Raw genomic sequence first — 26,860 nt, 5'->3', positions numbered from 1 at the left:
GCAAAAATGTGTTCATTATATACTTACAACTTTGTTCTTATAGAATCTAACAGATACATACTTGACATACAGTACCACACACACACACACAGACAAATCTGAGTGTAATGCCATGAATAAGAAGAGTTGTAAACCAGAACTATTCTATCAGAATGTTGTGCAACTGCTAAATTATGAAACTATACCCAAATAAAATAAAACAAAAAATTCTGGCTCGGAATACTTGCCAAAATTGTTCAAAAACCCTAATATAGGAATGTTAGTATATAAAAAGTGCACAGTATCCAAAACCATTACTCTGGACAACTGGGCTTTATAGGCAAAGCATTAAAAATTAAAGAAAGGGATTCCTGGCAGGATGGTACAGGGCAGAAATTTCCAAACCTGTCTTCACAGCACACTGAGTGCCTTAGTAATTTTTTCATGGTGCCCAAGGCCAAAATAAATAACTAACAGTTTGTTAATTACATAGTTGGGGCCAAACCATTTAATAAATATATATGTCCTAACAATTTAGTGGCCATTTAAAAAATAATACCCATATATTGAAAGAAATGTATTTTTATTTCAGTCTCAAATAACCACAACCACTGACTAATGAGATACGTGCAATCTGATGGGAACTGCATGACTTCTCAAATCTTGTAATCAAATCCAAGAATCAGACCTGATTTTTGTGCAGTATTTACTTTTTATCACAGCCACTGCAGGAAACCAAACTTTGCAAAGATATGATGTTATCAAAAAAGAAAGCCACAGGGATCTAACGATGAAACTGGGAACTCTCTCGAACTAGAGGTTCACAAAGTGTCTGACAGATGTGGAATATCTCTGTGTTTCCTTCAGAAATTTAAAATAACCCATGATGCCCTTGTGAATTTGCTGTGGCACTCCAGAGAAGCTGGCTTGGTAGGAACTCTAAAGTAAAGGCTGTCTTTGAAAAATTTGATGCCTCTGATATATAAATTGCTGGTCATTTTATTACAGAGCACATATGTGCAAATTGGGATACTATGACAGATCATTTTATAGACCAAGAGAGCTCTGTTATTGCTTCTTCTTTTCCTTTAACAAAAGACTGCTAAAGTTGCAGATTTTTTAATCCGTTTGCAAGTAATAGCTACCTACTGGATTATGTGTTTAATTATGGGATTATTTATTATAAAGGTAGACTGGAGGATTATGTAGGATTATTTATTGTAACAAGTACTTGCATGGGTAAGAGCACACCAGAGTCTAAAAGTGGCTCTCCAGCGTCCTACTGCCCAGTGGAATGTATGTTTTATGGGGACTCCATGAGAGAAAGGTTCCTTTAGTCTACCCATAAGTATGGCTGCAGATGGAATTAAGGTTGCTAATCAGTCGACCTTAAAATTGGGAGATTATCCTGGATTATCTGGGTGGACTCAATGTAATCACATGGATCCTTAAAAGTGGAAGGCGGGGCAGAAGATGAGAGCTCAGAGGAAGATGTGACTTGGAAGAAAGGTGCAGGTGATGTTGTATGAGAAGGACTTGACCCATTGCTGGCTTTACAGATGGAGGAAGGGAGCCACGAACCCAGGAATGTGGGCAGCCTCTGGAAGTTAGAAAAGGCAAGGAGGTGGATTCTTCCCCAGAGTTGGACTCTTGCCTAGTGAGACCCAGGTTGGACTTCTAACTGGCAAAAATGTAAGACAATAAATTTGAGTCATTTTAAGCCACTATACTTGTGGTAACTTGTTATAGCAGCCAGAGAAAACTAATACAGACCCCCCCCAATGATACTATTAAATAACAATGCAATAGCAACTACAAATATTTCAGGTCAATTAGATGAGCTAAGTAAGCTGCCTATGATATACTTCCAATAGGTATTTGCCAGTAAGTTTTGTTTTGTATTAATGATGTAAGAAGACTGAATAACCTATAGGTGCTGGTTGAAAGAATTTTACTGGTGTATACTTCAAACACAGCTTTATGCCTTTGTTCATTTTCCTTACAGCTAACAATGATGTAATGGCTATGAAGAAGATAAAAAATCTTTGTATCAATGCTCTGATATGAATTTTAAAAGAATATAGGCTTTTCTATGCTATATAAGTTTAGGCTAAAGATTATACTTCTTTTCCGTATGTAAAATACCAATGAAAATATTTTAAATTATTTCTTGAACTTTTTAGATGGGAAGATAGTTTGATGTCTGGACGTGGGAGACATTTTTGTACATTTATTAGTTTTATAATTTTTATAGTTTTATAAGTATAATTACTTATTCTATTTCCATTAGTTATGGAAAACAAGAAAAATTCCTACTTTTGGGGTATATATATTTTTGTGAACTGAAAATATCTATTCAAAGCTCAAAATAGTCTGTGTTTACCTGTGGTTAAAGGCAGGTGTGTGATGCTATTCAAACAGGTCAGGGTGAACCACGTGGACGATAGGGTAGCCCCAGAAAACAGGAGGAGAAGAATTAGTTTCAGCATACCCCTGATAAAATCTGCAAACCTGAAAAGAAACAAGGTTCTATTATAATTCTTCCTGGATTTTTAAGATACTATTTAAATTAATGACACACTTCCATTAAACAATAATTTCTTGAAGACAATTTCCATGAGTTCTTTCTAAAGCAAGTGACAAAACTTTTTTTAACGGTACATTTTGTGTGTATGTGATAAACGTTACTTTGTGGGAAATCTTTTTTTTCCTCTTGCAAAACACACAAAATGTGATCTCTGTTCAAGATCTGTAACTTACAGGATGGATTCTGTGTTTTTAAATGCTACTTTTACTTTTGTTAAGTCTTCTATACTTTCCAAACATTCTATAATGAACACATATTATTCTAGTTTTTTTTTTTTTTAAGATTTTATTTATTTATTTATTTATTTGACAGAGAGAGACACAGCGAGAGAGGGAACACAAGCAGGGGGAGTGGGAGAGGGAGAAGCAGGCTTCCCGTGGAGCAGAGAGCCCGATGCGGGGCTCAGTCCCAGGACCCTGGGATCATGACCCGAGCCGAAGGCAGATGCTTAACGACTGAGCCACCCAGGCGCCCCCATATTATTCTAGTTTTAGAAAACAGGCTAACTGGTTGATATAAACTGGCAAAGATGACTCTCCCAAAATTCAAACTTGGAGAGTACAAACGCTTACCCCGGAGCCCCCGGGTTCCTTTATGATCTGCTCTCTGCCTTACTAGTCTCCAGTTGGGCAGCCCTGCTTCTGTTTCTCCTACAAGCGATGGTTGCTTTTGCATTTGTCCCGTTTGCCTGGAACGCTGGTTACTCCCATTCCTGACCTTTCTCCTGCTTTCCCCATAGGTCGTTCAGGTCTCAGTAAGTCTTCACTAAGACTCTCCGTGCTCACGGAAGAAGTCCTCACCATCTATCCCGTCTCCATACCCTATTTCTTCACAGCACTGATCTCTATTGGCATTTCTCTTGCTCTTGCAGGTGTTTATTTTTTGTCTTCCCCATTAGACTGTAAGCTCCATGAGAGCAAGAGTGTAGCTCTGGAATAATGAATACTATCCTCTAAAGGTTTTGACTTATGTTTCATAGCATTTTAAGTTCTCAAAATTCCTGCTTTTTTCTGAATTAACATGAAATTGAAAGGCAAATGGCAGAGATGCTTATTGTTATGAACCGCAACTTTTCTATTTGCCCGTCACTTTTCCTCATCTGCTAACTGATGGCTGTACAGGGCACAGTTCTCTGGTTGTGCCTACAACTTACTCTGTCCTTGAGAATTGTTCCTATCGTTGAAAAACCAATCCCTTCCCAAATATAACATCTACCGTGTTTTTTCTACCTTGAAGATTTAAAATTGATCTTAATTTCTACTGTGATTACATTACTGTCCTTCTTAATACTTTCAAATGCTATCTTTTGTGCTTATTTGACGTGATAAGGTTAATCATGTTTGTAAGCATTATCGAGACTAAAATAGCTTTCCTATGACAGCTGATGCCATCTTTTGGTGGAAAAAAATGGATGCATCTTTTGCCCAGGGACTTAAGTTTGTTCTCAACTATGAAAGTTCACGAGCAGAAAATTCTTATGTACTCTGAAAAAGGTCCCACAGCTTGATAGAAATTTCCCTCAAGAAAATCCAAAAACTGTTATAATTTCACGCCCACCAAACACTTTTTTGATTTATGTTTTGGTATGCTGCAAGAATGTACTTGTCTGACTGGCAGATGGTGAGGTATGAGAGAACAAAATAGTTTTCTGGTACAATCAGAACTGAAAAAAGTTGAACAGTGAGGACGTTGACAGGGCAAGATCACACAAGAATAAGCTAACCAATGTGATCTGCTATTTTGTAGACCTACTCCTTTCAAATGGGGTAATACCATCAAACTATACTGTTAGGACATTTTGTAGTGGCCTTTAGTAACATAATTACCAAAAAAAATCACCTAAGCACTAATGTCTATAAGGAGATTCTGTTCTAGGGATCCCCAAAATGGTGTTATGAACATAACTTTAAAACGGATTCTAGGCCTAGCAGATAGCTACAATTGATTTCAGATCCCAAAGTAAGGGTAGTATTTTTAGAACTTCCATTTCAATGAATTAAAAACAGAAATGTCCTCACTCTCATTTTTTCCTCTAGCTCTATTTCTATATAGATAAAATTAAGGGTTTACAGAAAGAAAATAAAGTGAAAGGTACATGTGAGATGTCATTTCTGATACACGATAGTTCCCTCTTTGACCTATCTGGTGCTCAGAATAGGATTTGGTTAATGATGACTCACTATAATAGGCTTGGAGATTTAATTAGAAAAGTTAGATAGGGATTCTGTCAAATGTGACAGGTCAATGTATTTCATTATCCATGTAGTGATTTCCTACAAATGCTCTCTGCCTATTCCTCTTCTTTAGCTTTTAGATTTTATTCTTATATTTCCCGAAGTTATAAAAACCTCAGAGTGATTTAGAAATTACAGTGTCAATTTATTTTTTCATTATCCCAGAAACGCTATGTAAACTGTAAGGTCTAGATATAATATTATCCTCTGTCAATTATGTTTAAGTATTCAGAAATTGAGGTGATTTACATATCTTATTTGATCTCCCCAAATATGTAATTAGATTCTTCTCTTTCTGGTAAAGTTGATTGCTAAATTTTGTTTTTGATGAAACAAGGTAAATGATTTGAGAAGTGAATGAGTATTATCTCCTTGGAAACACTAAGAATAGTTTTACAGGCAGTCACCTGGATGAGTGGTATTTCCATTCTTTTTTTTTTTTTTTCCAGAAAAAAAATGAGACTTTTTACTTCTTCTGACTCATTCTAAAAATGTGTTGTCATAATGGGTTAAGATCAAAGGGAGTTTGGTGAAACTGGAAGTCTTTATGTACATTTTTCATCAAAATGGGATAAACACAGGGATGGGGGGCACCTGGGTGGCTCAGTCATTAAGCATCTGCCTTCAGCTCAGGTCATGATCCCAGGATCCTGGGATCGAGCCCCGCATCGGGCTCCCTGCTCCGCGGGAGGCCTGCTTCTCCCTCTCCCACTCCCCCGGCTTGTGTTCCCTCTGTCACTGTGTCTCTCTCTGTCAAATAAATAAATAAAATCTTAAAAAAAAACAACACAGGGATGTACCTGCCAAAAAAGACCGAAAATAAATATCTGCTAATCAGATCCTTCCTTTTCATGGAAAGTTCTAGAGATGCTCTTACAAATGATTCTTTTCAATTCTCGATAAGTAATCAATTTGCCTTTATTACTGTATCATCTTTCTCTGGATTCCATTTGTAGATGCTGTTCTCCAATAATATGGAGACAGGCAGCTTAATTATGCTGGAAATACATCTCCATCCTCCAAAAACATTTTAGGACAGACTGCTCCTGAGAAAGGTTTCTTGTAGCAGGAAATTCTTAATGCATGTGAATTTTCCTGTAGTCTGAACAAGTGCCCTTCTCTGACCTTTGCCTGTTTTATTTTTCCCTGAATTTTAGCATTTATTGAAAGCAGCCATTTTTTTGTTTTTTTGGTTTTGGTTTGGTCCACTCACATGTTTGACATAAAATAGTCTCACCTTGCCATAGCTATTCCAACAACACAGCCTCCAACTATGGACCAAAATCCAATCCAGCCAGCATCTACCTGTGGGGAAAGTGGCAGACACATTTAATATAAGACTATGAGGTTGCAATTAAGAAGGCATGAAAAAAAGATCCTCTCTAATCAATATATTATTCAATATATATGTATGAATTTCTATGTACATGTATAATTCAATATATAATCAACAGCTAAATGGCAACAAATCTAGAAAATATTATTTAAGAAAATGAATAAAATGAAAGGATTCATGTGTGACTAATACAATTGATCTAAGTAAGTACATCCTTGATTAACTTTTTATTGGAATATTTAAATCAACAAAATAATCAGTTTCACAAACAAATGTTTTCAAGTATATACTACATTGTACTAGAACTCTTAAGAAAATAGGAAAAGGACAGAAGATGGTTACTGACCTCAAGAAGTTTAAATATAACCAACATACAGGAAAACTACTAACAAATAATCAGGTGCTCAAACATTTGGCAACAATTAAAGATATATCAAGAGTCACAGAAGAGAGAGCAAGTGAGAGCGAGAGAAATGGGGGTTGAGCACCTAGGGAGACTGCTGAAAGACAATTTGAGCTGGGTTTCAAATATATAGCTCATTCCACGCATGGGAAAACATTTCCAACCCTGCCGTTTAGCAGCTTTGTGACCCTGGACAAATTTTGTCTTCTCACCCATAAAATGGCTAAATGAGATAATTTGTGTACAGGACTTGGATCAGTGGTCAGCACACAGGAAATGCTCAATAAAGACTGTTATTACTACCTGATAATTCTCCATCTATCTAATGTCTTATGTCTCTCCTCCCCTCATGGTCAAACTTTTTCAGAGCAATCTATAAATGCTGCCTAGATTTACCCATCACTCATGTATCTTTAACTCCTCCTATGACTTGGTTTCTGTCCCAATTCATACTCTGTAAGTCTCAGTTTCCTCATTATTATAATGAGGATAACAAAGGGTTTTTTTTTCAGACTTAAATAAGCTAATACATGTAAAATGTTCAATACATGTTAGTGGTTACCATTGGAATTCCATGTGTCCCTAACAATATCAGTGCATTTTGTCTCCTCTCTCCCTTCCCATGGCCACCATACTTGCTTATTACCTTATTTCTTACTTCTGGATTCCTGTAATAGCTTCTTAAATGGTCTCCACAATCTATTCTGCCCACTATTGCTAGAATAATTATACCAATCATTCCACTTTCCTGCTCAGAAACAGTTACTGGCTTTCACTGTGGTTACAGGGCCAAGTCCAAACCTGACCTGCCACTTGAGAGCTGCCAAACTAACTTCTACCGTTTATTATTTTCCTAGTCCTATTTCTCATTATACCTATACACTGAAATGTTATCTTCTACCTGGGCACTCAGCTGGATTATATGTTTCAGCTGCCAGTCAAACACATGTGACTATGCGCCTAAGTTCTCAATGGAAGCGGGCAGAATGAAGGTGCTCTCTAGGCGAGAACCTGGAAGACGTTTGTATGCCTCCTCCGCGCTTCCTTTTCCTTTCTGACCACTAGAATTAGGATGTAATCACCAGCCTAAACCACACATACAATGACAAGGTGCTAGGGGACAGGACTGCTGCAAAGTGGAAGCAGCCTAGGTCTCTAAATCAGTGTGAGGAAAAGAGCTATCCAAACTGTGGACAAATGTCCTAGATTGTTATGCAAACTGTCCTAGATTGCTATGTAAATGAGAAATAAATTCCTTAAGCCTCAGAATTTCGGGATTCTACTTCTCATAGCAGCTTAGCCTACTCTAAGTAATACAATTACTTAACAGGATTTGGTGCCAGAACAAAGATAAGTACTCTCTGGAGAAAGAGAACAGCCTGAAGTTTAATTTATCTCTACTTTTTTTTTTTTCCTTCATATCACTGGCATTTGGGGCCAGAGAATTCTCTGTCCTGCAGAACTGCCCCTCTCATTGCAGAGCATTTAGCATCCATTGTCTAAGGCTCACTTAATGCTATCAGGCCCTCCCAAACATTTCCATCTATCCCCTGGGTGAGTGGGGCCCTGTGTCAGGCTAAGAACCACTGTGCATCTGACTGTACTGATCCTGGTCCTTTAGGCCAATTGTGCTTTTCTGCTTCCTTCGTTCATGACATCTGCTTTAGTTAATAATATCTACCCACTAATTTATTAAAACTTTTATTTAATTTTTAAAAAAGATTTATTTTAGAGAGAGGGAGAGAGAGAGCGCATGTGCATGCGAGGGGGGGGCAGAGGGAGAGGGATAGAGAGAGAATCTAAGCAGCCTTCCTGCTGAGTGCAGAGCCCAACTCAGGGCTCGATCCCACGACCCCAAGAACATGACCCTCAGATGAAATTGAAAGTCGGTCGCTTAATCAAGTGATCCATCCAGGCACCCCATTTTCCTCATTTAATTTTAAATTTCACTTTATTTAATATCTGGTGTGATTTCTGGTCTATCTCTCAGAGTTTATACAGAGAGAGATACTTGAAAGGGCATCTCAGGATTTATAATGTGAAGCATAAGATCTGCAAAATCAGAATCATTTAAATGGGTGCTACACTTTTCTTTCTTGGAATCGAGCATGCTTGGAATACCTGCCATCCAGAAAAATCAGTTAGAAAACTAAAGGAAGGCTTTCTTCTTATGGTGAAGGTACACTAGGACATTTGGATTCATATTCTGGTTGAGAACTAGAAAATATAGGGGAAAAATCCATCTGATGGCATCAGAAGGCCAAGAAGGTAATTCCAGAATTATGGAACTGTGATGCAGAATGGGAAGGAAATCCAAAAAGATAAGCCTGGTATTTGGGGACACTTTTCCCTTTGGGGTGTCTGAGTTCAGAAAAGGTAGCTAAGGTGCTGAGGGTTATCAATAGCCTTGCTCTGCCCTAGGAAAGAAAAAAATTTGAGTTCAGGGCCTATTGTAGGGTGTGTGGCCTTGTAAAAAAAAAAAAAAAACAGCCTTTATTTTTTTAAAAGATTGACTGATTGATTGATTGATTGATTTGACAGACAGAGAGCATGAGAACACAAGCAGGGGGAGTAGCAAAGGGAGAGGGGGAAGCAGGCTCCCTGCTGAGCAGGGAGCCTGACATGGATGTGGGATGTGGATGTGGGACTCCATCTCAGGACCCCGGGATCATGACCTAAGCCAAAGGCAGACACTTAACTGACTGAGCCACCCAGGTGCTCCAAAACCTCAGCCTTTAGATGGTGACTTTGAAGGGCTATACCTAAGAGTACTGTACACTGGAAAGAGAATAGTATTCTGTGGGACTGAAACACAGCTTTAAATAATCTCAGTTCCTGAAACTGGATTCCTAGATTCCTATAAGAAAAAACACAGTTCTTTCTGGGGTTAAATAACATCATCTTGACGCTTAAATGAGCTCTACAACTTTTTATATACTATGTCTGGCACTCAGTCAAAAATAAAGGCACACCTCATAAGGAGTAAGAAACCACCAAAGATAAGAAAACATAAATGAATACCACAAACATAAAAAGACCCACAGGGGATCTAGATCAAGGAATTATGAGACTTTAAGCAACTATTTTTAATAATTCAAAAAAGTAAAAGATCGAGCACTTCTACAGAAATTTGGAAACTATGAAAAAGAAATAAAAATTTTATAACTTAAGAATATAACTGAAATTAACAACTCAGAGATGAGTTTAACAAAATATTAGAGCTGAAAACTGAAATAGTGAGTTGAAAGAAAGGCTAGATGAAACATCCAGTCTGAAGCAGAGAAAGGCAAAAGGATAGAAAATTCAGAAAGGAGATTAAGAGACATAGGGAATATAGTGTGAAAGTATAACATATAGTCTCCAAAGGAAATTAGAGAAAATAGAACCTAAGGAAGTTAATTTTTATTTTATTTCATTTCAACTAATTTAAATTTCTTTTTCTCAAAGAAGATTTTATTTATTTATTTGAGAGAGAGAGCACGAGCAGGCGGAAGGGCAGAGGGAGAAGCAGACTCTCCGCCGAGCAAGGTGCTGGATGCGGGACTCAATCATGACCTGAGCGGAAGGCAGATGCTTAATGGACTGAGCCACCCAGGCGCCCGTCAACTAATTTAAATTTCAAATTAAATAGCCACAAGTGGCTAGTAGCTACTGTACCAGACAATGTAGTTCTACAGGATAACATAAGGGAATATATTAATAAATATAATATATGGTTTACAAGGAAGTTAATTAAAAAAGTTAATTCTTAAACTGATCTTATAGATTCAAAAAATTCTAGCCAAAATCCCAATAAAGGGGCATATTTATTCTACAAAATACCAAAATTTATTATAACACTAAAATACTTGAGACACTTTGGTAGATAAAAGTGATAAAATCTAGATAGGCAAATAGACTAGAGGGAAAAAAGTAGTTTAGAAACACATCTGTGCACATAAGGCACTTCATTTTGACGAAGATGACACTAGAGAGCAATGAGAAAAGCATGATCTTTTCAAAAATTAATACCAGGTTAATGGATACCTACATGGGAAAAAAGAAACTGAACTCCTACCTTATAAAAAGCACAGAATTCAATTCTAGGTTTAAATGTGACAGGAATAATGATAAAGCTTCTAGAATAGCATTATCCAACAGTGCTTTCTATGATGACAGAAATGTTCTGTATCTGCACTGTCCAATATGGTATATATGGTATATTTGTTATATACATATTAATAAACTTCAAGCAAGCAAAGATTTCTCTCTCTCTCTCTTCTGCATTATGGTCTCTGCTACATCCAGACTATCTCTGAGTTGGTTTCTATTCAATACTTCCTCTTCGTAAATACGGGTCACATTTTCCTGTTTGTCTAATTTTTTTTTTAACAGTATGGTACATGCTGTGGATGACACAATATAAAGATTCTGGATCCTCTTTATCTTTCTCTACAATGGCTGATTTTTGCATTTTGTGTAGTAGGCAGTTCAGTTAATAACTGATCACCTTGAACTTGTATAGGCTTAATTTTGTGTTTTATTAAGGTAGTAAGTAGAAACCAAAGTGTTTCCCAAGCCCCCCTCACTTGGTAGGACTCAACCTCCAAATTGTCTCCTCTGCCGATTTTGGTCAGGGCTTGTGTATTGTGGGTCTAAGTAGAACAGGCCTTATTTTACCTAGAGCATGGTCCTTGATTCTAAATTTTGGCTTAGATTCTTGTGTCTCAGAAGAAGCCCAAGGTATTAGCAAGGTTTTAACGAGGTCTTACCATTCTGGCTGAGCCAGAACTCTAAGACCCCAGCACTGCTTGCCCTCTACTGTATTCGTTCTGCTTTATACCTCCTAGCAGTCTTTCTGTTAAGCCTCTGGTAGCTTTGCCCTTTACATGTGCAGTCCATCTCTCAGTCAAGACTTGCTGAGTACCCCACGTAGTCTTCTGGGGAGCCCCCTTCTGCACAGCTCTCTTCTTTACAATCAGTAAGAAAAAGGCAGCCCAATAGTGGGCAAGAGACTTGAACAGGTGTGTCACAAGAAAGGATATTCAAATATCCAACAAACACTTAAAAAGATATCACTATAATGGCATTTAACTGCACAGCCATTAGTATTTCTAACTTTAAAAAGACTAACATTGCCAAGTGTTGGTAAGATGTGGAGCAATGAGAAATTTCACGCCCTGCTGGTAGGACTATAAAGTGATACAACTGCTTTGGGGGAGTTTGGCATCATCTATCAAATCAGGCATATACTATTCCTAGCCATATATCCAAACAGAAATGTGTATAGAGGTACTTCAAGAGTTTATGAGAACATTCCTACACATTGTTTGTGACAGTCAAAAACTGTAAACAATCCAAATGTTCATCAAAAGTAGAATGGACAAATTGTTGCTCACTCATGCAATGGAATGGCACACCAGTGTGCTGGATTTGCCCCTTCAAAGCCCTCTACTCCTTTCTACCATGCTACCTGGAAGTGCGGAGAAGGAATACATGGCCTGAAGCATACAGGTGAAATGGTTATTTTTAAAGAAATGAGATTCTGAGACCAGAGAGAAAGTGAGAAATTAGATGACAAAGTAGTCATATAGTTGATGATGGGATCTTAAACTTCTTTATAAAGTATGAAGCAAGACTAGGATGGAGTGAACAAAATGAAGATTTTCCTTCTCTATATTTCTGTTTATTAGCATCATTAATAGCAGCCAAATAAATGTAAAATTCATGGCTGTCAACAAAATCCAGGAAGAAAATCAATATTATTTTTAACTATTTCCTAAGGATCTTACTTTTGCAACAATGATATCGGATAATGTTTTACCCAGGCCTTGAAGTTTAAACCAAGAACATGAAGACAATATTTATAATTTAAATGAACTAAAAATACCTACAACTTATAATGAAATAAAATGCTTACTTGGCTGACATGCACTGGTGTTAAAATTAAGTCCAGAACTCCAGACCAACCAGCAAATACACCAAGTGGTATGGCATATGCTAAAGCAATCATCAAAAATCTCATGTTGCTGTAAAAGAGAAGTAAAAGAAAGTATTACTACAGATTCAAAATCTTGATTTTAAATTCTTACTCATGAAAAATGTAAGTCCTTCGGAAACTGGAACACCAGAATCAGAAAGAGAAAATAACTGTCAGTTTCGTAATAAATTCAAAGTTCTTTAAATTTTTTGTTTTTATGAAAACCCTTCTTGTTCATATTGGTTAAAGTTGTCAATGTTTACTATATAGATGAATTACCAACATTATTTCATAGAATGAACAGGAAGGTTCAGTTAAAAAAAAGCTTATTTGAAAGGATAAATTACCATTTCTCCTTATGAACGAGGTGGAGGGGAAAAAAAAAATCAAAGCTTAAAAAGAAATACATGTTGCTAGTTTTATTATTTTCAGAGAGCAGTTTTAACTTTTGTTTTATTGCTATTAAAGTTTGTATTAGTCAAAGATTTTAATAGGCAATACAATGCAAATGGCTCAAAACCAAAAAGTATAAAAATATGGGGAAAACATGTCCCTACCCCATTCCCCTCTTCCCACAATTACCAGTGTTAGCGCTTTCTTGGGCACTTCCCAGAAACAGTTAAAAATATACAAGCCTATGTATATATACAAATGTGTATGTGTAAATATATATACACACACACATAAGAATATACATATTCTTATTAACATATTTGTATATATATTATAGATATGTGCATATTAATATATATATTCTCAACTGTGTGTATGTATATATATATTCTTTCCCCAATTTTTTTACATAAATGGTAGTATATTAAAACCATTTGCTGAATTTTACTTTTTTTAACAGTTAAGTCTTAGAACTCTTCCCTAGTCAATAAAGAGCTTCCTCATTCTTTCTTAGAGCTGTGTAGTACTCCATTATGTTGCTATATCATAATTTAACCAGCCCTCCCTGAGAGATTTGTATTTATTGTATATATGATATATAAAGGCATTATATATATATATATATATATATATATATATATAAATATATATAAATTTATTCCTTTGTTCTTACAGTCATTTCATATGTACACTAGTACATTTGGAGAACGGACTTCTAGAAGTGTAACTGCTATGTCAAAAGAGTATGTGTATTTGTAACTTCAATAGATAATGCCAATTGCCCTCTACAGAGATTGTACTTTTCTACATACCTGTCAAAATGGCTAAAACAAAAACATAGTGATAACACCAAAGTCTGGTGAAGATGCCCAGAAACCAGATGACTTGTATATTGCTTGTGGTGATGAAAAATGGTACAGCAATTCTGGAAAATAGCCTGGCAGGTTTTTATTTTTTTAAAAAACTAAACATGCAACTACCATATAATGGCAACTACCATATAAATGGGCATTTATCCTAGAGAAATGAAAACTTATGTTCCTACAAAAACCTGCATATCAATGTTTATTTGTAATGGCCAAAAAACCCCTAGAATCAACACAGATGTCCTTCAACAGGTGAAGAGTTAAACAAACTGTACATCCACACCATGGAATACTATTCAGCAATAAAAAGGAGTAACTACTGAAACACAAAACAACCTGGTTGATTCTCCAGAGAATTATGCTTTTTTTCAAGTTTTTATTTAAATTCCAGTTGGTTAACAGTGTATTATTAGTTTTAGGTGTAGAATTTAGCGATTCATCACTTATACACAACACCCAGTGCTCATCATTAAAAGTGCCCTCCTTAACCCATCACCCATTTCACCCATCCCCTACCCACCTCCCCTCTAGCAACCCTCAGTTTCTTCTCTATAGTTAAGAGTCTGTTTTCTGGTTTCCTTCTCTCTCTCTCTCTCTTTTTTAAGCCAATCCTAAAATTTATGTACTATATGATTCCATATATATAACATTCTTGAAGCGACATTATATAATGGAGAACAGATCAGTGTTTGCCAGTAGAGTGGGAGGGAAGTAGATGTGGCTACAAAAGGACAAAAAATGTGATCCTGGTGATGATGGAAATGTTCTGTATCTTGACTATCAATGTTAATTTTCTGGTTGTGATATTGTACAACAGTTTTGTAAGATGTTATCACTGGGGGAAACTGGGTAAAGAGCTCATGTTATCCTTCTGTATTATTTCCTATAACTGCATGTGAATCTACAATTATTTCACAAATAAGTTTAATTTAAAAAATGTAATAAAAATTACATACCATTAACAATAGCTAGGAAAGCCCAAGATCTCTATGGGAGGAAAGAAAAAGCAATCTTTAATCTAATTAAGGGCATAGAAAATGATCTAAATAGATGGCGAGACAGTCTATATAGTCAATTCGCCCCAAATTAATCAATAATTTCAATATAATCATTATTAAAGTTCAAGTTGAATTTTTAGAAACTTAAGAAATATGCTCTAAAGCTTATATGGAAGAATAAAAGTCCCTGGAAAGCTAACTTATCTTTAAACAAATATGAAAAAGGAGGCCCTTATCCTATCACATATCAAGACAAACTGCATGGCTGTAATAAAAAATGGTATGCAAATGGCTCAAGAACAAGCACAACGGAGGAGAACAGAGGGCTAACAAACTGCTAACCAGTAAATAGTGCTAGTTTCTTTTACGGAAAAAATCCCACAAAACTCCTGCATCATTAGTTAATATCACATACCTAAGGTAGATTCTAGGTGGGTTGAATACCTCAGTGTAAAAGATAAAACCAGAAAGTTAATAATTAAGGAATCCACAGACAAAATTTGTAGGCAGATGACAGAATGGGATAGATATTCGAAATTTTTTATTTATTATTATTATTATTTTTAAAGATTTATTTTTAAAACTTTTTTTATTTTTAAGATTTTTATTTATTTGAGAGAGAGAGAGAACAAGTGGGGGAGTGGCAGAGAGAGAGGGAGAAGCAGACTCTCCACTGAGCAGGGAGCCCGATGCTGGGCTCAATCCCAGGAGCCAAGGCAGCCGCTTAACCCACTGAACCACCCACCCAGGAACCCCTAAAGATTTATTTATTTTAGAGAGATAATAAATAAATAATGGTGGTAAAAACTTTGGAGCATAACCAGTGATTTTTCTGTTTCCCCAGAAAATGGAATTAGAATCCAGAGAAGCAGTTATTCTGATTAATCCACTTCCCTAGTCAATATTTTATGTTGTCTGATTAACATAAATATAAAGTAAATATAAAGTAAATATAAAGTAATGAGTTCAGGCATCCTTTGAAGGACCAGAGAAAATTACATTGATAGGCTAGAGGGATGGGGCATGGCAGGTCCAAAGAACTCCCCTAGAGAGCACCCCGCAGAGGCAATGCTGCAGACTTAACAAATAATGGAAGAAATGAAGTAATGTTAGGTACTGTTCCTTGTCAGAACAATTTTTTACACAGCTCCTTAGCTTAAAATCCTTCGGAGGACTCCTCATTTTCCACAGACTAGTCCAAATTATTAGTCTGGCATAATATGACCTAACCTACCTCTCCTGATTGCTATTGAAACTCTGGTGCTGCATAGGGAAAAACTTAAACAGCATTAAAAAAAACGTATCATTTTAAACCATCATCTTACACATATGCGCCACTGGTCACCATTCAATTTGACAAATATTTTTATTTGCCTATTATGTGGAAGGCAATATTCTATGTGCTACAGAGATGTGATTTTTAAAAACTTTTTGTTGTACTCCAAAGTAAGAAGTATATTTTTACTTTGTGATCTCCCCACACGTCCATACATATATTCTGAAATAAAAGTCTCACAAAAAAATATGTACCCTTACTACATGCGATAAATAATATTTCCATTCTAGCTTATTTCATTCTACTTTTTTTCTTAAAGGTGGTCTACCTACTAAATTAGTTGGCTGTGAACCAAAGCTTGAAAAAAAATGTTACACAGCTATGCTAACTTGCTAGCCACCAGCCAGATACGGCTTTTGAATATTTGAAATGTGGCTAGTCCAACTGAGGAAATGAATTTTTCATTTTATTTCATTGTAATTAATTTAAAGAAAATTCTAAACAGAAGCAGTGAAAAGTACTTTCCCATTAACCACAACTTTATTTTTTTGGCAGGACTATATTTCCCTTTAACTGCGGCATTGGGTAAGATATTATTGTAATGTGCTGGGTGTAGCATGTGTTGCTTCTGTCACTGATCTTGGTGTCAGTGAACTGACTCAGTTCTCATTGTTTTTTTGACACAGATATAACTTTGTAATTTGCTTATTTGAATATTTTATGAAGAAAGAGAGTAGAAGAAAATATGTTGGAAATTTCACAATGAATGGCAACTGCAATTTGTTGCAGCAGAGCAAAACGAATGCTGTGTAAAAAAAAATTTAAGTCAATTAAGTGGATAATATTAAGGGACATGTTCAGCAAATACACAGTAAATTTTATAGGAGGTTTCTTCTCATCAGTCAAAAAGGAATAAAGAAAAATTAGTTACCTAAAATCAGAATTAAATGTCCAATAAACATTAAAAAATTTTTTTTTCACAGATCTGAGTTATCACTTTGGCCAGCTATAAAATGGTTTCGATTTGTGTACAAAAAGAAAACCATTTTTATTTTTTAAAAATTTTTTTAAGATTTTATTTATTTATTTGAGAGAGAGCATGAGCATGAGCAGGGTGGGGGGTAGAGGGAGAGGGACAAGCAGATTCCCCACTGAGCAGGGAGCCCAAAGCAAGGTGGGGCTTGATTCTAGGACTCTGGGATCATAACCTGAGCCAAAGGCAGATGCTTAACTGACTGAGCCACCCAGATGCCCCTGTTTTTGGTGATTTTTAAAAATAGATTTCTGATGGGGCGCCTGAGTGGCTCGTCAATTAAGCGTCTGACTCTTGGTTTCGGCTCAGGTCATCATCTCATGGGTCTGGAGATCTAGCCCCACAGTGGGCTCCACACTCTGGGCAGAGTCTGCTTGGGATTCTCTCTCTCCCTCTCCCTCCACCCTTCTGCACTGCGCGCGCGTGCATGTGCTCTCTCTCTAACAAGTAAATCTTAAAAACAGATTTCTGATTGGAAACTGCTCTAAAATATTTAATTACTTTATCAATTATTTGCAACCTGATTAATGGGTTGCTGAAAAATTACCATCCTAAATTACCTTAAATAAATGTGAAATTATCTTGAAGGTGCTAGTCAAAACCACTCAGTGATTCAAAGTGTATTTACCTTAATAATCTACAAAAGCTCCGCCGATAACTCAGCCGCTGGCTAGCTGCAGCAACACTGGGAGGAAGTGGAGGCCGGGGTGGGAAATAAACTAATGTTGCAGAAAATAGTAAGCAGACAACTCCAAATTCTGAGGGCAGGGGAGAAAAAAAAAAGAATAAAATGTTAATCAGACAACATAAGAAGTTCAACGTTTCAAGTATTTATTTATCTAACAAATCATTAACTAAGCTCTAGGCATAAAAAGATAAGCAAAATATAATACCTAGCAAAATTAGTTCAGTCTTGTGAAAAAAAAAATAGGTATGTAAAGATATAAATTTCAGCAGGTCATAGGTAAGAGGTCATACTATGGTACACTACATAGATGAAAAGACTGAGGCAGAAACAAATGTTACTCTATGGAGAACATTAAAAACCAACAGTATTGTAGTATAAGATTTTGAAATAGATCTGACTGTATAATAAGTATGGTACTCAGAAGAAAGTATATGATACTAACAGGATAGGAGAAGGTTTATTTGATCAAAGATTGGATATTCCAAAGCACAGTGTAGGACAGACTCAATTTATAGGCTGTATGGGGAATTTGAACAAAACAGGAAAGCATCCAAAAATGAGAAACCAAGAAACAGAAAGCAAAATTTAATGAATAAAAAGATTAGCTACTGTAAAATACTAAACAATTAGAAGTAAAATGAACATCCAAACAATCTTAATTTGGTACCATTAATAAGAAAAAGATCCTAGGAGTCCTGATCATTCCCTCCAGAGTTCTGGCACTTGTAAGTCCCAACTTTTGTTGTGTCCAATTTAGTAGAAAAGCATGACTCCCAAAAGAAAAGTTAGGAAACTTGGAGTAGAGACCTGCCTATGCCATTAATTAACTTTTAATTTGAATGAATCCTTTATTCTTTGTTGTCAATAAAGGGACTGGACTAAGTGATTTCTAGAGTCCACTCAGTTGGATAATTTTAATTACAATTCTAGGGCTATATTCTTAGCAAAAGGTACAATATTCCTATAAGACATTTAACCATAGATAATGTCATTGTTCTTTGTCAGTTTGAGGAGCAATAAGAAGTTAACGAACTGTTTTAATTTACAGATCTTCTAATTAACAACAGTGAATGAGCATCTTCCATATACTTATTGGCCATTTATATTTCTCCTTCTGGGATTGCCTTGTTCATATTCTCTCTATGGGCATTTTTGTAAACAGCTTCAGAGAGATAATTTGCACAATACACAATTCACACATTTAAAGTGCACAATTCAATGATTTTAGTATATTCACAGAATTGTGCAACCATCACCACAATCAATTTTAGGACTTTTTCAGCATCCCCCAAAGAAACTCTGTACCCATTACCCAGCCCCCCACCCCCAAATCTCCCAGCCCCAGGCAACCACTCCCTAATCTTTCAGTCTCCCTGGATTTGAGTATAATGGACATCTCATATAAATGGAATCCCATCTGGTCTTTGTGACCTGCAGCTTTCATTTAGCATAATGTTTTCAAGGTTCAACTATGTTGGATCATGTATCAGTACTTTCATTCTTTTCTATTGCCAAATAATATTCCATTGAATGGATAAAGCACATTTTTTATCCACTTAAGTTGATAAATATTTGGAGTCTTTCCATTTTTTGGCTATTATGAATGATGCTACTATGGACATTTGTGTATAAATTTTTGCATGGATGTGTTTTTACTTCACTTGGGTATATACCTAGAGATGCAATTGCTGGGTCATATGATAATATATGTTTAACACTATGAAGGACCAAAGTGGTTGTGCCATTTTATTTTCCTACTAGCAATATATGATGATTCCAAGTTCTCCACTTGTTCACCAACATTTCCCATTTTTAAAAAAAGATTTTTACTTTTTAAAGATTTATTTATTTGAGAGAGACAGTGTGTGTGAGAGCACGATTAGGGGTAGGGGAAGAGGGAGATGGAAAGGGAGAGAGAATCTCCAGCAGACTCTGCTCCTGTGCGGAACCCAATGTGGGGCTCAACCTTACAACCCTGGGATCGTGACCTGAGCTGAAACCAAGAGTTAGATGCTTAACTGACTGAGCCACCCAGGTGCCCCCTGAAAGATTTTATTTTCTTAAGGAATCTCTACACCCAATGTGGGACTTGAACTCACAACCCTGAGTCCAAGAGTCACATGCTCTACCAACTGAGCCAGCCCGGCACCTCATCCCATTTTATTGATTATAGCCATCCTACTGGATGTGAAGTATATCTCCTTATGGTTTTAATTTGTATTTCCCTAATGACTAATGATGACAAGCACCTTTCACGGGCTTGTTGGCCATATGTATATCTTCTATGGAGAAATTCGAGTCCTTTGCCCATTTTCTAATTTGGTTGTCTTTTTGTTGCTGAGTTGTAAGAGTTCTTTATATATTCTGGATATAAGTCCTTTATCAGATATATGATTTGCAACTATTTTCTCCCATCCTCAAAGTGGTTGTCTTTTCACTTTGTTGATGGGTGTCTTTTGAAACACAACTTTTTAATTTTGATGAAATCCAATTTATCTATTTTTTCTTTTGTCACTTGTGCTTTTATGATTTCACACCTAATCCAAGGTCACAAAGATTTACTCCTATGTTTTCTTCTATGAGTTTTTAGCTATTACGTTAGGTTTATAATCCATTTTGAGTTAATTTTTATGTATGATGTAAGGAAGGGGTTCAAATGTATTCTTTTGCATATGGACATCTAGTTATTCCAGCAACATTTGTTGAAAATACTATTCTTTCCCTATTGAATTGTCTTGGTACCTTTTTTTTTAAGTTTTATTTAAGTAATCTCTACACCCCACATGGGGCTCGAACTCATGACCCCAAGATCAAGAGTTGCATGCTCTTCTAACTGAGCCAGCCAGGTGCCCCAAACTGTCTTGGTACTCTTATGAAAAGTCAATTGACTGTAAATGTAATGGTTCATTTTTTGGAATCTCACTTCTGTTCCACTGATTTATGTCAATCCTTATGCCAATACCCTGCTGTCTTAATTAGTGAAGCTGAGTTTGTAGTAAGTTTTAAAATTGGGAAGTGTGAGTTCTCCAGCTTTGTTCTTTTTCAAGACTGTTTTGGCTATTCTGAGTCCCTTGCATTTCCACATAAATTTTGGGATCAGCTTGTCAATATCTTTTTATTTATTTATTTAATTTTATTTGGGGGGAATCAGCTTTTCAATTTCTGCAACAAAGGTAGACGGATTGTACTGAATATGTCGATCAATTTGGGGAGTATTACCATATTCACAGTATTAAACTTTCCAACTCACAAATATGGGATGTCTCCATTTCTTTAGGTCTTCTTTAATTTCTTTCAACAGTGTTTTATAATTTTCAGAATGCAAGTTTTATATTTATTTTGTTAAATTTATTCCTAAATATTTTATTCTTTTTGAGGCTATTGTAAATTGAATTATCTTCCTAATTTCATGTTTGGATTGTTCATTGTTAATGTATAGAAATACAACACATTTTCTTGCACCTAAAATCTGTGTTTTTAGGATGAACTTGTTAGATCTGGTAGTTCTGTAGTGGATTTCAGAGGATTTTCTATCAGGATCAAGCTGTTTTCAATAGAAATAGTTCTATTTTTTCTTTTGCAGTCTACAGGCCTTTTCTTTCTTTTTCTTATTTAGTGATCCTGATTAGAACGTCTGGCACAATATTAACTAGACAGGGCAGGAGGAGACATCCTCGTCTTATGCCTGATCTCAGCGGGAATGCCTTTAGTCTTTGACCATTAAATATGATCTTTTCTGTGGGTTTTTCACAGATGCCTTTTGTTAGGCCGAGGGAGCTCCTATGGACTAATTTGTTGAGTGTTTTTATCTTGATAGGGTGTTGGATTTGTCAAATGCCCCTCCCCCTATTAAGATGATCACATGTTTTTTCTCCTTTATTCTATTGATACATACGTTAGCTGAGTCTTAGATGTTAAACCAACCTTGCATCCTAGGAATAAATCTCATTTGGCCATAGTATATAATCCTTTTTTATATGTTGTTAGAATTGGTTTGCCAGCATTTTGCTCGGGATTTTTGGGTCTGTAGTTTACTTTTCTTATGATGCCTTTTAAATAATTTAAGAGTCATTAATCTTTTAATGTGGCAATTCTAGCAAAATATTTTTAATGGAATGAAGGGTCATGGGACAATATTTCAGGAAAGCAGACTGACAAATATGAAAGCACTGAAGCAATAAGTGGGAGGCTTTGGCTTCACTGGAACCATGAACCAGAAGGATGTAGAGCATTAATACGTGCCCAAAAGTGCTTAAAATCCAGTCATTTAAAAGACACAATTATCGTGTAAGTTTTCAGTAAGAAGAATGATATGACCAAAATAAAGTTTAAAATTTATGTGACACTGCTTTCAGTTTTATTTATTTACTTTTAAACTTCATTTTTTTTTTAAACAAAGAAAAACTTATTTTATTTTTTCAAGATTTTATTTTTAAGTAATCTCTACATCCAACATGGGGCTTGAACTCACAACACCGAGATCAAGAGTCGCATGCTCCACCAACTGAGTCAACCAGGTGCCCCTCAATTTTTTTTCTTTAAAAGGAGTTGTATAAGGGTGGTGGGGGGGGGTTTAAATGCTTTATTTATGCCACAGCCTCTGCTTTTGCTTTATTCCCTCTAAAACACATTCTGAAATGTAAATCTCATTGTATAATTCTCTCGTGTAAAATGCTTCAGAGTGTTGCCTTTGCCTACAATGTAGTGAATTTCAAGCCCATTAGCCCTGCTTAGAAGGCTTGTATGGCCTGGCTTAGCTCTCTAGCTAAATTTATCTATCACTACTCTCACCAAGTTTAAGCCACTCTGGGCTCTGCGTTGCTTGAATATGCCAAGCTCTCATCCCTTACAAAGCTTCTCCTCCATGGCTCCCTCTCTTTCTAGTATGTTCTTCCTCCTGCCCACTGTATTTGGCTAACTTCCTCTCATCCCTCAGGCTCCACCTTAGATGCTGCATCTCCAGGAAGCTCTACTTGACCTCCAAAATCTAGGTTAGGTGCTCCTCCTGAGGTCTCAGAGCAACTGTCAGCCTTTGGTTATAGCACTTACCACCCTGTTTTACAACCGTTTACCTGTCTGTTCCTTTGGGACACTGTAAGTTCTATGAAAGCAGGAACCATGTCTACCTCAGTGCCTAGCACAAGGACAGATACATAGGAGGTCCAAATAGATGTGTTCAATTAATAAGTGAATAAATACAAAGTTCATCATAATATGGTCCTGTATCTCTCCAGCCTCATTTTCTGCCACTTGTTACCTACACCCAAACACACATACTTACACTACTTCAGCCATATGAAATTATGTGCAGTTCTTTGGACATATGGAGCTCTCTCATACCGTATCTGCACTTGCAGTGGCTATTCCTTCTATACGGAATGCCCTACCTCACTTGAACACTTGGTGAACTCCTATGAAATTCTTAACTTCAATTATCATATTCTTGGTGAAGTCTTCCCCAACTCCTCAACGTCTCTCCAAACTCAGGCAACTTAGGTCTCTCAAGCTCTGTATATCTATTTGTATAGCAACGGAATTCTCAGTGATCTTACCAACTCCCAGTGCTTAGCACAGTGCTTAGTACATATAAAAACTTATAAAGAGTTTTCTGAACGCAGAAGGAAATAACAAACAGGCATACAGGGCGGAGGAGTCTGTAGGAGACTGTAATGTAAGTGTGGAGTAGGGCTTAACCCTAGAAATAAAGAGAAAGGACCAAGAAAATGTTTTGGAAAGGTCAATATCCCTTATTAATAGACTAAACATAGAGAGGATACGATATGAAGAGAAGAATAAACTGTGGGTGACCTGGGTTTACCAGGTCAGAGAGGAGTGGGGAAACTGCAAGGGAGAAAATGGGCTTAACAGCTACCAATAGATGGTTAACAAATATTTATTGTGGATCATGATGTTTAGTTTTCTATTCTGATAAGGTATCTAGAAAAGACACTAGACAATGTGTTCTACAGTGCCTAGTTGTAAATGTATGGGAAGAATAAAATTAAAAAATAAACTTCTTTGCAGCAATAATACATTTTAAACTTAATAACTTCCTAGAAAGGATAAGTTTTACATAGGCATCTCCATATTCCATGACAAGAAAAGCACACATGTGCATATGTATATTTTGGTCCTCTTAAGTGTTTCATAAGAAGTGATCTGGTATACAGGGTGGAGTAGAGGAGTGGGATAAAGACAAAGTAGAGCAGGAAGAAAAACTGCAAAATACCTGCATATAATACAGTCTCTATGAGATCTTTAATGTGGGTCCTGCTCGTCTCTGAAGCAAGAAGAGGCGATGTCCCATTGGGGGCTGGAACGACCAGTGGCCCAACTAAAAATGCGCATGCTCCACCAAGGTAACTGAGCATTGACGCAATGGCTGTGGCGGTGGCCCGTTCATCTGCAGAAAACCACGTCGTAGAGAGGAACGGGGCTGCGTTCATTACCGTTGGACCTGCCAATCCATTTAACAACTGTCCTCCATGGATTAGTCTGGAATTAAAAAAATTAGAAGGCTGTGAGGCTGCTGAAGCAGACATTTCTATATAAGAAGAAGTTAGCCAAACTGCAGTTTAACTCTGGCATTAAGGATACATGTCTGTAAAAAACAGGACACGTCTGCAAGGTAAAGCATGCGACTCCCCATGAGGGAGACCAAACGCAGTAATAGTTACCCTTATTCATTTCGCAAATATTTACTGAAGCCTTTGATTTATGCCACATGCCACACTAAATACTCCAAATAACCTTGTTTCATTCGTTACAACAGCCCTATGTGGTAGCTACTATTATCTTTATTTGTTGAGATGTTAAAGCCTCTGTTTAGAAAGATTAAGGTACTTGCCCAAGTGCTAATGGGCAAAGCAGAGATTTGGACCCAGGTTGACTCCAAAATTCCTGTTCTTTCTACTAGATTGCCACTCATAAACAGACCTAGTAAGTGCCACCAGCCATTCAAACAAATAATATGGTTGAGCTCAACATGTCTTAAAATAATGTGGTATTTTAAAAAGCACAATGGAATAGTATTCAGCCATAAAAAGAATGAAATCTTGCCGTTTGCAATGATATGGATGGAGCTAGAGAGTATTATGCTAAGTGAAGTAAGTCAGAGAAAGACAATACCATATGATTTCACTCCTATGTGGAATTTAAGAAACAAATGAGCAAAGGGCAAAAATAAAAAGGAGACAAACCAAGAAATAGACTCTTAGCTATAGAGAACAAACTGATGGTTACCAGAGGGGAGGTGGGTAGGGGGTGGGGAAATATGTGATGGGGATTAAGGAGTGCACTGGTCATGATTAAAGAAATAATAATAAAATGATATAAAACATTTCATGCCTACTGTGTCAGGTGACAGGAATTAAAAAAAGAATAAAAAAAACGAAAACCATCATTATAATATCTTCTAATAGAAAAGGAAGTGGTTGAGGAATTGGAGGACTTGGGTTCTGGTCCAGCTCTGCAACTAACTAGTTGAATGGTTCTGGGCAATGTATCTTTGTGGGATTCCATTTCTTCTCCTGCAAAATGAGATTCCTCTAAATTCAATATCCATCTATTGAGTATCTGTTAGGTTAAACTACCGTAATTACAGGAGCACTGTGTTCCTTCCAGTCCCAGTACTCTGGGGCTTTAATTGCAAGGGTTAGTAAAGAGTAGTTTCTTGCTTCTATTCCATTTGTTCTCTTGCTCATCTCTTCTCAGTATTCTATTTAGTGCTCTATCCTGTTCCTTGCCAACCAAACCCTCTTCTCCCATTGCTCCCTCCACCCCCAACATACATATTCTCATTCAAGAGTAGCCTTGAATGAAAAGAGAGGCCGGAAGTCCAAAAAGCATACCCACGAAAGGGAGGCAAGTCAACCTCTCCTGCCTTGGAGGTAGAGGAAAGGGAAGGAACAGTATGTGTGACATATATGTGATACTACTTTTTCTCCCATTTCGCTATTCAATCACCACGATATCAAGTCTCCCCCCCCTTTTTTAAATTGCCACTTAAGAGACTTAGAAAAAGTTTTTTAAACAGGCATATGGGAAAGAGGTAGGGCCCTACCTTAGAGGCGTAAGTGTGTGGGAAGTGAAATATGTGAATTAGGTCTGCTCAAATCTTTGTAAATGTTGGAAAACTTATTGTGAAGGCAAAAAGAGCTCCCAGAATCATTACTACTACTAAATTAAGACTGAAGACATTTCAAAATCTTCTTGTGAAAGGGGAACTATTTTCTAGATGACAAAAACAATTCAAACTGTTTATGAAACCAAATTCCTACTCCAAACACCAGTGGATCCCAAGCTATAACAGAGCAATTTCATCACAGAAATACTCTTCCAACAATTATCATTGAGTGGTTTTACTCATGATTCAGGATGGCACAACAGACAGTGCATGATGGCGCACAGAGTAACTGCTTTGATATTTAATACCTTTAATGAGGTGTTCCTGAAAGACTCATCTCATCTAGGAGGAGAAGGGCTGGAATGAGTAAATTTTATTATGCCTAAAAATGTTAAGAGTAGAAAGCAAACACAGAATAAACAAACTATCAACAAAACAAAACATGATAAAACATTATGAATCCTGAGAGAATTAAGGCACAAAACTCAAATCATTGCCGTGGCTTAACTATGTGTTACCTCTCAGTGGAATCATGAATAGATTTTTTTTTAAAGATTTTATTTATTTATTCGTCAGAGAGAGAGAGTGCGCACAAGCAGGGGGAGAGGCAGGCAGAGGGAGAAGCAGGCTCCCCACTGAGCAAGGAGCCCCATGTGGGACTCAATCCCAGCACCCCGGGATCATGACTGGGCTGAAGGCAGACGATCAACCGACTGAGCCACCCAGGCATCCCGAATAGACTATTTTTTTAAGCAGCAAACATGAGTCACAGAATGTGTGAGCTTGTGAAAAAAATAGTATCCAAAGCAGGTATATCAGCACTAGGGACATTTCAGATAGGTTCTAAGTCCACATCACTGAATTTGGGGGGCCAACCTAAAACATGAATTACCATAGTGAAAAATCAGTTTGTGAATTAAAACATGCTGATTTGGGGCGCCTGGGTGACTCAGTCATTAAGTGTCTGCCTTCGGCTCAGGTCA

General features: G+C 36.7%; 1 protein-coding gene across 1 annotated transcript in view; it reads right to left on the bottom strand.

The window, feature by feature from the left end:
- Positions 1-26,860, bottom strand: part of SLC49A4 (solute carrier family 49 member 4) — a 71,774-nt gene that overhangs the window by 22,379 nt on the left and 22,535 nt on the right. The window contains exons 3-7 of the mRNA XM_032406688.1: positions 23,982-24,247; positions 17,693-17,822; positions 12,439-12,547; positions 6,038-6,105; positions 2,363-2,490 (exon numbers count right to left, since the gene is read on the bottom strand). Of these exons, the coding sequence (XP_032262579.1) occupies positions 2,363-2,490; positions 6,038-6,105; positions 12,439-12,547; positions 17,693-17,822; positions 23,982-24,247 (701 nt within the window). The remainder of the gene's footprint in view (positions 1-2,362; positions 2,491-6,037; positions 6,106-12,438; positions 12,548-17,692; positions 17,823-23,981; positions 24,248-26,860) is intronic.

Source organism: Phoca vitulina, unplaced genomic scaffold, assembly GCF_004348235.1.
Source record: "Phoca vitulina isolate PV1807 unplaced genomic scaffold, GSC_HSeal_1.0 scaffold8, whole genome shotgun sequence".
Classification (NCBI taxonomy): Eukaryota; Metazoa; Chordata; class Mammalia; order Carnivora; family Phocidae; genus Phoca; species Phoca vitulina.
Note: the sequence above shows the minus strand (reverse complement) of the source record. Positions and strands in the feature narration are given on the sequence as shown.